The sequence below is a fragment of the Pimephales promelas genome, chromosome 18 (assembly GCF_988280905.1).
Source record: "Pimephales promelas chromosome 18, fPimPro1.hap1.1, whole genome shotgun sequence".
Taxonomy (NCBI): domain Eukaryota; kingdom Metazoa; phylum Chordata; class Actinopteri; order Cypriniformes; family Leuciscidae; genus Pimephales; species Pimephales promelas.
Genome location: NC_142786.1, coordinates 14,982,437 through 14,995,958, shown reverse-complemented (window position 1 = coordinate 14,995,958; position 13,522 = coordinate 14,982,437). Strand labels below are relative to the sequence as shown.

The following is a 13,522-nucleotide window of genomic DNA, read 5'->3' as shown; positions in this document are numbered from 1 at the left end:
CGGCGTGCACATGCATATTACTTGTTCAGTCTATAGGTACAGTATGCGCCTTTGAATATGTATGAGCGTGTAGTCTTTCTTTACAAATTGACTTAAATAAATTACTTGTCTGGCACTTGTCTGGCCTTAAAAATGAATAATACAGAATTATTTATTGCTTCCGAGTAGCCATGTGAACCGGAACTATTTTGACAACATTTGATCTATACAGAGGTAAAAGGAAGGAGAAGGGGGCCTTCACAGGGCAGAGACTAGTTGACACTTCAGGACTGCATTGTTGTCGTGTCCAGGCGCAGGTTCTTCATCAGATCTGGATACGCCCTGGATCCGGCGGACTGCGGTAAACCTTGAAATAAACAGAGAGACTAATATTAGCATAGATGCCATTCTTCTTATGATGTAATGAGACATCAGGATTTATGAGGAGTGTTATAGAAGTTTATAATGTGTTATGTGTATGCTAGGTCAAAGAGATGTGTTTTTAGTGTAGATTTGGACTGACAGAGTGTATCTGCTTCCCGAACAATGTTAGGAAGACTGTTCCAGAGTTACCGTTACTGCCGATATCTACAGAATAATTTATGTTACAATTATTCATTTTATCTTTGAAGTACTTGAATAAAAGTTTATAGTTTAGATAAACAATGTCAACGTAAGTAATCAAAATAGAGCAAATCACCTTCTGAAAGTAACTTGAAGCTTCAAATAAAGATTGTACCAATTATATTGTTACGTCACAATGTGGGAAAAGGGACTGTTAACAAATGTATTTGTCATTGAATCATTCATTCAAGAGATTTGTTTGAACATGCTAATTTATTCAGTAATAAAACAAATGAAGTAATTATGAGTGAGTCATTGAATCCATTATTCAAAGTTTTTAAAGAAATCATGATCGATTAAATTGATCCAGAATCGTGCTGCTCTATTATGCATCACACATTCTCAGATCGACATAGGTTAGGACTGCAGGCAGGGCAATCTAGTACCTGCACTCGGTTCTGATGCAGCAATACACCTGTAATCTGGGTAGTACTGTATGTGTCCTGCTGGAAAAATGCAGGGACGTCCCTGGAAAAGACGCGTCTTGATGGCAGCAAATGTTGCATTACAATTGCATGTGGAAGTACACTGTTTCCAAAGTGCAGAGGGAGGGTTCATCAAGTTAAACTGTTTGACACTTCTAGGTACTTCTTTCTTTGAGCAGGTCTGGTTTAAACTAATGCTACGATTACAAAAGCGCGTTTTCGTTTTTAAACAAAGCATTCACTACAGTTACGCCTGGCTTCCACACTAGACCGGAGTTTTCGACCCTCAAAAACGGATACTTTTGGAAACCCCTCTAGACCCCCGTTTTAGTTTGAAAACTCCAAGGTTGCGTTTTAGTGTAGATGGACCATAAACTGAGACTTTTGAAAACGAAGATATGGCTGCCCACATTCGCTCCCTGATTGGGCCTTCTCTATCACCTTCCCTGATTTGTCAAGCCCCTATCATATGACCATTATGCTACCGGAACACTACAATCACAGACCAGCCTCGACAACTATAAACAATAATATGGACACAGAACTGCGAGCTTTGCTGACTTTGTTGTCCTTTTTAGCAACCATTGTGCACTTAAAGGGATAGTTCACTTTGAAATTAATTTTTGATATGTTTTAGCTTACCTCAAGGACATCCAAGATATAGGTGTCTTTGTTTCCACAGTATTTTCAATTTGTACATTTTTTTTTGCGGTCAAACCGGTGTTGTCTGTCAGTCATATAATGCAGGTTTAGGGGGTCCACTTCCAAGAGCATGCACAGAGAAGTCAAAATTAAACATGATTTAATGACTCGTGAATGTAAGTACACACTGATGGCCTAAGACACGAAACGAGCGGTTTGTGTGAGAAAACGAACAGTATTTATATAGTTTTTACCTCTTGTTAACAGCCGTCGAACTGATCTGAATCAGATGTCCAACTGAACCGAACTGAACCGTCCAACGTTAACTTCAACTCGCAACAGGCAAGCTATTATTAGAGCAAAATTTAAAATTTTATGGGATAAAGTGAGTCATTCCACATATTACGTCTATTCACCACATTAAGGGGGGGGGGGGGGGGGTTGACTGCGATTTCACTTTTTTCATTTTAAATAGTGTGTAATGTTGCTGTTGGTGCATGAACAGTATCTGCAAAGTTGCAGCGCTGAAAGTTCAGTGTAAGCAGAGATATCGTCTTTTAAAAATCAGGAAGTATATTGCCTACAAAAACGACTGGATTGGGACTACAGCTGGGTTATGGTACGTCACTAACCCACACATTTGCATGAACCACTCCCTCCGGAATAAGCAGAAAAGGGCATGGCCATATTTCTGCAGCTCCAGCAGCTTGTCGAGTGTGTTGTTCACGCAGCTGTCAGGTCTTATGTCTTCGAACTTCCCACGGACGCTGTACTTCGTCAACAATGGATACAATTTATGTTTGATTATGTTCCTGAAAATGACGATCATAATCTAGCTCTCTGTGCTGCACATTTTACGGAAGACAGCTTCCAGAATCTCCACGAGTTCAACACTGGGATTCAACGAGAAACTGTAAACATGAAGCAGTTCCGACTTTAAAACCACAGTTGGGCCACAACCTGTAAGTAGGCTAAGACTTAACCATTTTAAATGTATTTGCATGTATAATTCCAGATGTAATGTTAGCCTTGTGTTTTAGTTTTTTTTCCAAATACCAGCGCTAGCTTTATTGCCAAGGCTATTAGTTATGCTATTTTGTGTCTACGACAAACGCGTACAAACAATGAATTTTGTATAAGTGCTAATGTTGTAAATCTATTTTTCATGTATATATGTTTTATGACGTTATTTTCGATTTGATCAAGAACGTAAACTTGCCACCGCTGTTTGATTATAACATTAGTAGCCAGTCAGTTGCTATTGTTGCCAGTCAGATGCTATTGTGTTAAACAAACGTGTATAAAGTGAAAAAATGTAGCAAATTATCATTCAGAAACATTTATTAAGAGCCGTGTGTGGTGTGGTTCTGTTTGACTCGCTTCATCGCGGCTTTCTCTGTCTGATTCTGGGTCATACTGATACTGCACTTCGACGCATATTTACATCTGGACCGGAGCTCATGACGTGCCCGTAAAGGTAATGGGCGTTAACTTTCCGGAAAACGTAAGCGACAGTTTAGCCAATCACAACTCACTGGACCAAGCTAACCAATCTGAGCCCACGACGTGTTTCTGAGGGAGTGTTTTCATAGAATCAGGAAGTGAACCGCTCGTTCGAGGACAGGGGAGAGCGCGGCTGACAATAAACATGAAGTTTATGAAAAATAAGACTTTTTAAAAACGAAAAACCGCGAATACATGTTATATTGCACCCCATAAACACAATCATGCAAAGAAAAAAAACAGTCAACCCCCCCTTTAATAATTATGTGGAAAAGTTTAACTGAATTGCGGCATTGACGTAAATTTCTGGCTTTATGTGTTTTCACTGTTATACAGTAGGGGGCGCCATGACAAGCTAAAATTTGATTTTCTCAGCTTTTTGCTCAAATTTTATTTTTTTGGGTTTACAAAAAACTTCCCAAAATTTTGATTAAAAAAAGGGATGCTTTAAGCAAGAATAAAACGTTTAGTTTTTTTAGTTGTTTTGTGTGTTTGTTTGTTTAAAGCAGAGGCTCTTTTCTTTCTTTTGATATATTGCATATTCAGATGTTTACATAACAAAATATCCTGGGGGCCATAACATTTTTGTGAAAATTTTAAAAAATGCTGGCAGTCTGGCAACTTAAAATGCTGGTGAGGAAAAAGTTAAATCTTTCCTGTTTATTATATTATAATCCATTACAGTGCACAAAACAATCATCCTGGCTAAAAGATGAACGCAGCAACAATATCACAGCACTACTGAAGTCCTCCGATTTCATTGTTAATATAATCTATAAATATAACAGAGACACAAGATGGCAGCTGCTACATTTGAATGAAACAAGCAAGAGCACAAACCCTGATGGGTAGTATGATATTCAGCATGCTATTGAGAGAATGTTTGTCATTCGGGGAATAACACCTTGGAATGTTGTGTCAGAATAAAGTATTCCAGTGAGCCATGTAATAATTTGCAATAATGTATATTATGCAGTTGATTAGCTAAAACATAGTATGCTGTCTTTATATAATTTTATTTTGAATGCATGGGATTATATATTAAATAGCTATCATTGTGCACTCAGAATAATTAATTTGCTGTCACACAAAAAGATTGACATAAATAATTAACTACTAATTATTCTGACTCATATTCAAACTCTCATTCATAATTTGGTTACAATATGATTCCTTGCCATCTTGCTGTACAATATAGCGAAACTGTACAGCGGTTGCAAAAACAAAACTGAAGTATTTTTTTGGGATTATTATGTGTAGGCATAATTTGGGGCTACACAACCTTTCAGAAACCTGTAGTAATTCTCTGTATTTGTATATGTGTGTAGGCAGGAAGTGATGGTCAGAGTATTGGGAACTGCCCATTCTCTCAGCGGCTCTTCATGGTCCTGTGGCTGAAAGGCGTGACCTTTAATGTGACTACTGTTGACATGAAGAGGTTGGTGATTCTGTGCAACTCATGCAGACATTCACAAACCTAAAGCAGTTAAATAAAGTTATCATTTCAAGTATGCAGGGAAACCTAGCATATTACTGTTTCAATCCAGTAGTACGAAAATATTGGTAATAGTATATCTTTTAAACTAAAAATAAGAAAGTATACTTTCAGTCTACATTTTATATACTTCTCAGAAATATTTTTTTTGTACTTCTCAGAAATATACTTAAATTGCACTTAAGTGTACTTGACTTATACGGAGAGAAAAGTCCAAGTATATATTGGGTGAACCTGCTAGTGTTGCGGAGCGGGCATGTAATTTTTTAGCAATCAAAAAGCATATCTAATTAATTGAAATCATGTATTATTAACTTTTTTTTTTAAATATATAATTCTGTGTTTTTGCTGGTAATAAAATGAAGCCATAAAACACAAATTTTATCATTTATCATAAACTTTTTTTGTCAAATAACGTGCTGCACAATGAGCTTTACTGTTAAAATGTAAACATGGGTTATTCCTCAAATTCAGTTTTGTTTAAAAAATGTATAATTTATTTGGATTAGTGTTAATGTATTATTATTATGTTAATGTATTATATGTATATATCTGGACATATCTAAATTCTACTGTACAACAGTAATACATTTCTGTCAAGTTAAACCAAACTTTTATTTTGATGGGTTGTTGTGAAGACCTTTTGAGTTTTTGTGTGTTTATGTCATGATGATAGTGTAGGAGCCATTCTAACGCAATTATAGTTTTGTCCACTGGGGGCACTCTGACATTGATATATGATGACCACATGGGTAATTAGATACAGGTGTATTGGTAGTGGGGCAGCACACAGTTTTTTGACCGTGTTAAAGCCATGTACTATGTGGAATACCATGCTGACCATGTCTAAGTTTGTGTTGGATTGAGTTTAAATGTGCTTAACCATGCTCGCTGATAAAGAGTGATATGCAAGTAAAAAATGGAATATGGACAATGTGTGTGCGCTGTATCTGCAAGGTATGGATTAGTATGTTTGAACAACAAAGAATGAAACAGCACAAGAAGCTAATTGGAAGCAACATGCATCAATTAGAGCACAAGAAATAAAGACATTGGTTGCATCTTATATCTGAGTTCATGGAGTTTATACGAGTTAATTACTTGCTCACTCCTATTGCCAATACCACAGCGGCTTAATGGAAAGCTGTTACATGAAGTCAAAAAACTTTGTTTCGCTAAGTAGTTAAGAAATATAAAATAAACCTGCTTCCAATGGACTGTGAGCATAAGCTGCATGTGGATGCCACTTCAGAGATGGAGACTTCTTTGAGCATGAGTTCTTCAGCACATCAAGGATTCATTTCATGGACATCAGATTTCATCATGGAAATGTGATCCATTGTTCCTGTTGGATTCGTAGTGGATCTACTTCACTGTTCCGGTTGGATTCGTACTGGATTTGCTGTTCCTTTTGGATTGTTTATTGCTGGGACAACGCTTGATTCGGCAGCAGATTAAAAGGTAGTTTGCAACCACAAATGTTTAATGGCCATTGACTCTGTGTGCACACACATAATGGGTAAATCCAATGCATTGATTGCTGAAAGTTAAACATTTATTCTTTGTACTGCTTGGGTTTGAGTATTGTGTGTAATATGGATGAACTGTGTTTGGCCGTGGAGGAATCCTCTGTGACAAAACAACAACAAATTAATGAAAATGAGCCTGAAATGCAAAAAAGGACAATTAAGCTCTCAGCAAAGGCATTGGTGGAAAGACTTGATTCATTACAAAAACTGAGAAAGTCAAAGCTGAACAAAGCGCACAAAATGATTGAGACTATTAAAGGGTTGATGCAAAGTAACAAAGAAAATGATTCTGAAGTATGAAACATGTATGAAAACTTTAATGATTTGTGTTTAGGGGCTAAAGAAGCACATGATTCATTGTTGACTGTGTTGCCTGACAATGAAATTGAGAAACATGATATTTGGTTCAAGGCAAAACTGATTCCAATTAATGAGTTTATTGAACATGTGAATGTATGGTTGTCTACACCTGTAGCTTCTGAAGGGGTTGAGGTAAATGTTAATGATTATATAGTTCCTGAGGACAGTGTTTCAAATGTATCAAAGGTTATCACTGCATTTAGTAAGTGTAGTTCAAGCAGCAGAAGTTCTTCCACTTCATCAGCCCGCATACAGACAGAGGCAGAGAGAGCTGCACTTGTGGCCCGTGTCACTGCATTGAGAAGTAAACATGCAATTGAAACACAGCAGGAGGAATTGAGAAAAAAAAATGAAACAACTGGAATTAGATGCTGAAATTGCAGCATCCACTGCAAAAATTGCTGTTTTGAGGACGAGCGACAGTCCTAGAAACTGTTCATGTACTGGCAGTTCACATTCTAAAGGAAAAGGATCAACAAAGGCTCAGATTTCAAGGGATGTGACAGGAAATTAGGTTTTTCAGTCCACAAGACCAAAGTTGTTAAATCCACAAGTTACTGAATATGTGCCAATGAGTGGAATCCCAATGGATACAGGTAGAGTTATCAGCAGTGTTCCAACACAATCCGCTGGTGCTTCCTGTAACATCACAACCCGACCAACATTAATGCAGCCTAAAGGGTTGTTGAACATTCAAGATGGCAGTACTTACCAACAAGGATACTCGCATTTCTATGCTCACCATACCAGAGGTAACAGGGCAACATCTCAAGCTATGAACCGTCTTCCATCTCAAGGTGAACCCCTGTATGAGATTTTGAAAAAGCAGAAGGAATTAACAACATATCTGGTACATCAAGTTCAACCTCAAACACTTCCCAAAAGAGAGATTCCAATCTTTGATGGCAATCCACTTCAGTATGTGTCATTCATTGGAGCTTTTGAGCACAGTGTTGAAGAAAAGACACGCAATAAAAGGGACTGCTTGTATTTTTTGGAACAATTCACGACAGGACAACCCAAAGTACTGGTTCAAAGTTGCCAACATCTGGATCCAGAAGTATGTTATGTAGAAGCCAAGAAACTTCTGAAAGAGCAATTTGGTGATGAATTCCAGATTGCAGCTGCATATATGGAAAAGGCTTTAAGTTGGCCATCATTAAGGACTGAGGATGCACAAGGTCTTCATGCATATTCATTGTTTTTGCGTGCATGTAGTAACATCATTGATAATATCTCTTATATGCAAGAACTAAACATGCCAAGTAATATGAGAACTGTGGTAATGAAGCTGCCTTTCAAATTGAGAGAACGTTGGAGAGAAAGAGCCTGTGAGATAATGGAGTTGAATCAAGGAAGAGCAAAATTCTCACACATCGTAGACTTCATCGAACGACAGGCAAAGATGGCATCAGGTCCCGTGTTTGGATGCATTCATGATAAGCAACCAAGTGCAACTAGCAGGACATTCAAGGGAAACAGTTTTGCTACGAATGTTACAAATGTTAATTCAGTTTCAAGGGGATATGTAACATCACAATTGAGAAACCATTCCGTATACAAGACCAATGATAAAACAACTTGCTTGTTCTGTCAAGACAATCATGTTTTAAAAAGGTGTGATACTTTTAAAAGTAAGTCCCAACAAGAAAAGCTTGACTTTTTAAAAGAAACAGGAGTTTGTTTCAGCTGTTTGAAGTCTGGACATTATAGTAGGGATTGTGACAACCGCCTTGTGTGTGAAGTTTGTAATCAGACACATCCATCAGTGTTGCACATACATCATAAGCCAGTTGTGGAGGACAAGGGGCGAAAGTGTAGCCTAGTGTCTGCCCAAACTTGTGGACACACAGGGGCCGTTAATGAAAAATGTTTTCTCTCAATCATTCCAGTGCAAGTAAAATCGGCCAAAGGAGACAAAATAATTCAAACGTATGCCTTTCTGGATCCTGGGAGCTCAGCGACATTTTGCTCCAAGCAGCTGATGGATGAACTGAACATCAGAGGTAAAAGGGTTAACATTTTTCTGCGCACCATGGGACAAGAGCAGTCTGTATCTTGTAATGTGGTAACTGGTTTGGAGATAAGTGGACTCAACAACGATCATTTCTTTTCTCTTCCGGAAGTATACAGAAGAAAATGTCTGTGAACTCCGATAACATTATAACGCAGGAGGAAATATCCAAATGGCCTTATCTGGACAGAGTAAAACTTACACACATTGAGTCTAATGTTGATTTACTCATTGGAGCCAATGCGTCCCAAGTGATGGAGCCATGGGAAATAATAAATAGCTATGGTAATGGACCCTATGCCATTAGAACCCTTCTGGGCTGGGTTGTTAATGGACTTTCAGAGAGGAGTAATGACTGCAGGAATGATACTGGTACACCTTTTGTTACTGTCGACAGGATTTCTATTGGAAGGCTTGAGGAATTGCTTCAACATCAGTATAATTGTGACTTCAATGAAAACAGAGTTTTTGGAAATAATGGATAAGTCAGTTAAGGTACAGGATGGACATTACAATCTTAAGCTACCATTTTGAACTAATGATGTGGTAATGCGTAACAACTTGTGTGTTGCTAAGCAAAGGTGCAAAGGTTTGAAAAGGAAATTTGAAAAGAACAGGCTGTTCCATGAGGAATATACATGTTTCCTTTCTGATATGCTTGCGAAAGGTTATGCTGAGAAGGTGCCAGAAGACCAGTTAAATCGGAATGATGGTAAGGTTTGGTATGTTCCTCATCATGGAGTGTTCCATCAAAAAAAGGAACATTGAGAGTTGTATTTGATTGTGGAGCAACATTTAAGGATACATCACTCAACAAACAACTGTTGCAAGGTCCTAATCTTACAAAGTCACTTCTGGGAGTTCTGATACATTTCAGGCAGGAGCCCATAGCCTTGATGGTAGGGGTGGGCGATATGGAAAAAATATCATATCACGATTTTTTTTAGGAAAATCACGATCACGATTTTTTATCACGATTCTTTTTCAAGTTGGTTTTAATATTTTGCAAGTGGCTGTTCATTACAGCCAAACTAATGTCCCTATGTTAAAAACAAAGCCTTAGGTAACAAAAGAAAAAAGAAAGCCACACATTTAGGCCAGTGGCGAAGATAAAAATCTTTGTCATTATTTTCTTTGTTATTAAAAAAATAAGACAAGATAAACATTACACAAATTAATATTCATATTAAATAAATAGTGCTTTATTTTTTTCAGATGCAGTGTATTTAGCAGTAGCATTGAAGTAATTAAATGAACAAATATGAAATTAAAACACTACATAGACTTCACTAAATAAATTGATTCTTATTAAAGATATATTAAAGTTCTCTGTCAGTGAGTGATTTTCTCCTCGTGTTTTTTTTTTTTTTTTTTTTTTATTCACACTAAAGGGATAGTTCCCTCAAAAATGAAAATTGTCTTAATTTACTCTCTCAAGATGTTTTAAACCCGAATAAGTTTCTCTTTTCTTCTGTTGAAAATAAAAGTTATTTTGAATAATGTGGGTAACCGAACAGTTGCTGGTCTCCTTATAGTTTTTTCTATAGGTTCTCTCCTGGAAGTTAATGGGGACCAGCAACTGTTTGGTTACCCACATTAAAAAAAAAATGTCTTTTTTGTTCAGCACAAGAAAGAAATTAATACAGGTTTGGAACAACATTAGAGTGAGTAAATAATGACCGATTTTTGTTTTTGTTTTTTGTGAACTATCCCTTTAAGGACAAGCGGCAGTAGGTTACTATTTATTCCTGTTGCTTTTAGACCAGCACGCGACGCGTTTAATATAGACGCATATTACACCAGAGGGCTGTTTCACAAAAGAAGAATTTAGAAATCTAGGATAAGAGATAAAGTCAAGTCAAGTCAAGTCACATTTATTTATATAGCGCTTTTCACAATACAGATTGTATCAAAGCAGCTTCATAGTGATAACATGTAAGTAGCACAACACAGATCAACAACATTGCTAAACACTAAATAACCCCAAGAGATAACCCCAAGAGATAAAGCTGGGCTTGACCTAGTGTGATCAGTGCATCCTGGCTTTATCAGTTTCACAAAGGCCAAACCAGGCTCAGGAGGAGCAGCTATGTCAAGCCAGGTGTAAGTAATTCAGATAAGTGGGAGTCAACAGCTTTCTTCAACAGACCACACAGTCCATCACAGATTCATTGATGCTACAATGGATAAGTTACGTGCGCCATACTTCCAGTGTTGGGTGTAACTAATTACTAAGTAATTAGTTACTGTGATTTCATTACTTTTCCTTGAAAATGTAAACTACTCTTCATTCATCTGTAATTTAATTACAGTTACTTCTGATGTAATTGAGGTAAAAACTGTGTATAGATCAATCCGATCTCACAGCGATCTATATGCATTTTATGAGGAATCTAAATATTATGACCACACTCGTACAAATTCGTATGAATTATTGTAAAATATGTATGAAAAAACTGGAAAAGTGTCTGATAAAATTTTGGGACCCAACAGTCTGCACATGCAGATTCCATCCCCAGAAAAGCAGTAGGGTAGAGTGGGGGAAAACGCCCCCCAAGGGGCATAGTTTCTCTTTATGATTTTTAGAATTATAAAAAATCATAATTACTACAGTAACATATTTCTGTTCATCAAAGTCTTTATTTTACACTTTAATGCAGTATAACTAGGCGGTAAAATCAAAATATTTGAACAAAACATGAAAAAATTGAGCATTAGCTAGCTTGGTGAATGCAATGATGGAAGGTGGTTAGGTGACCCAATGATAAAACACAGTGACTTTTAATGCATTTATGTAATATATTTCACTATTAATATACTAATTTATGTTTAATATTTATTTAGGGTTTTCTGTTTGTCTTGGTGATAGTGATGAACAAATACTACATCAATTATAGGCCTCGTGTAGAAATCAAAATATTCAAATGTTATAAATGTTATAAAGTCACATTTATGTTTTGTTTTACAGTAATGTCAATTAAGGGGGGCGTTTCCCCCCACTCTACCCTAACGCTCTTGCAGGTAATTGTCGGGAAAAGCCAATGGGTCGGACCTGTCCCGAAACACTCTTTCACGTCTGAAAGGCCTTCTCAATATAAGTGCTTCATCAGATGTCATCCAAAAATGGGCATGCCATTGTAAAGGACGAAACATGTGTTTAGAGCTACTTATATTGCCTGACTTGATTGACAAAACTTTTGCTTCTTTATCAGCCATTTCTCTAATTCCCTCATCACATACAATAGCCTATTAAAGACCTATCTGTCAAACTTAGAACAACAGCAGATTTCAAAACAAAATTGAATAGTAACAATGCCCATATGGATAATTATTAGTTAATAATGGTAGGCTACCATCATAATGTTACAATAATAATAGTAGGCTATACTTGACTGAATGCCAATATGTATCTGAGGTATTTTAATGCAGGCTGATAAAATTACGCTGAACACATACATGACAAAACGGAATAACTGACAAAACACATTGGATTCTGATCGGCGTGACCGCTGACTGAACAGATAGGCACGAGGATTGACTAAGCCTGGCTGTTAGCCTGGTCTGGAGCAGGCTAGCTGCACAGAATAAATCGTCATGGTAACTTATGCGCTACTGCTTTCGTGAAACCAAGTCCCGGCTTAATTCAGCCAGGATATCTGGAAAATCCCGGCTTAATCCGCTATCTTGGTTTTGTGAAATAGCCCTCAGATATTCTCTCAAATGTTTGCTTTCACTTTAGACATAGCCTGTTTATGTAAACATTGTGTGTATTTAACAGTATTAGCTTAATAAGAGTCGAGAGATAACTTAGTCCAGTATTCAGGCGCTGTTTGACAGACTTCTAGTGCCTGTGAGCATCGGGGGTATGCGGTCAGGAAAGCGCACGTTAGAACAGCGCATCAGAGCGTGAATTAAATGTTTAACCGGCAAGGCTTATGCAAATAATGAACTTTTGTGAATTGCAGTGTCCCGTACCTATTCCTTAACGTGTGATCATGTATAGGCTACGTCGCGTTGTACAGTTGAGAGACGGAGGCGCCAGAACTGAACTGATAGAATGCAATGTAACACGATACTACGATAATTCTTCAAAAGCAGATCGTGGAGACATTTTAATCGTCCACGATTAAAAATCGTCATATCGCACACCCCTACTTGATGGCTGACATTCAAGCTATGTTTCATCAGGTTAAGGTGTCTAAAGAGGATGTTGACTTTCTTCGATTTCTTTGGTGGTCTGATGGTGACTTGAAACAGGAAGTTTCTACTTAGCGAATGACAGTTCATCTGTTCGGAGCTGTATCCTCTCCAAGTTGTGCTTGTTATGCATTAAAACAAACTGCAACGGACAATCAACCACTCTTTTCAACAGAAGTAATCAAAACAGTCTTTGAAAGTTTCTATGTCGATGATTGTTTGAAGAGTGTCTCTTCAGAGGAGGCAGCTGTCAACATGGTACAGGATCTTACTGCTCTTTGTCAAAAGGGTGGTTTTCGTTTGATCAAGTGGATCAGTAACAGTCGCAAGGTGTTGCAATCAGTTCCAGAAGAATCTAGAAGCAAAGAGATCCAGTGTTTGGATTTAGCTCGAGATAAGTTACTTGTGGAAAGAACTTTGGGTCTGCAGTGGTGCACAGAGGCTGATGTGTTCCAATTTAGAATGCAGCTGAAAACCCAACAATGTACAAGAAGAGGAATCTTGTCTACTGTCTGCTCTGTGTATGATCCTATGGGATTTCTTGCTCCTATTATGCTACCTGTCAAGTTACTCCTACAGGAGATGTGTAGACAGAATCTGGGATGGGATGAGAATATACCCCCAATACTTCAAACACAGTGGAATAGTTGGATTTTAGATTTAGATAAGTTGTCAGAGTTCCAAGTGGATCGATGTCTAAAACCCACAGATTTTGGACCAATCATTCATGCCTGTTTACATCATTTTTCAGATG

At 37.5% G+C, this 13,522-nt stretch overlaps 1 protein-coding gene across 1 annotated transcript in view; it reads left to right on the top strand.

The window, feature by feature from the left end:
* Positions 1-4,468: 4,468 nt before the first annotated feature.
* clic1 (CLIC family member 1) overlaps positions 4,469-13,522 on the top strand; it is a 40,982-nt gene continuing 31,928 nt past the window's right edge. The window contains exon 1 of the mRNA XM_039681418.2: positions 4,469-4,611. Coding sequence (XP_039537352.2) covers positions 4,556-4,611 — 56 coding nt within the window. The 5' untranslated portion in view covers positions 4,469-4,555. The remainder of the gene's footprint in view (positions 4,612-13,522) is intronic.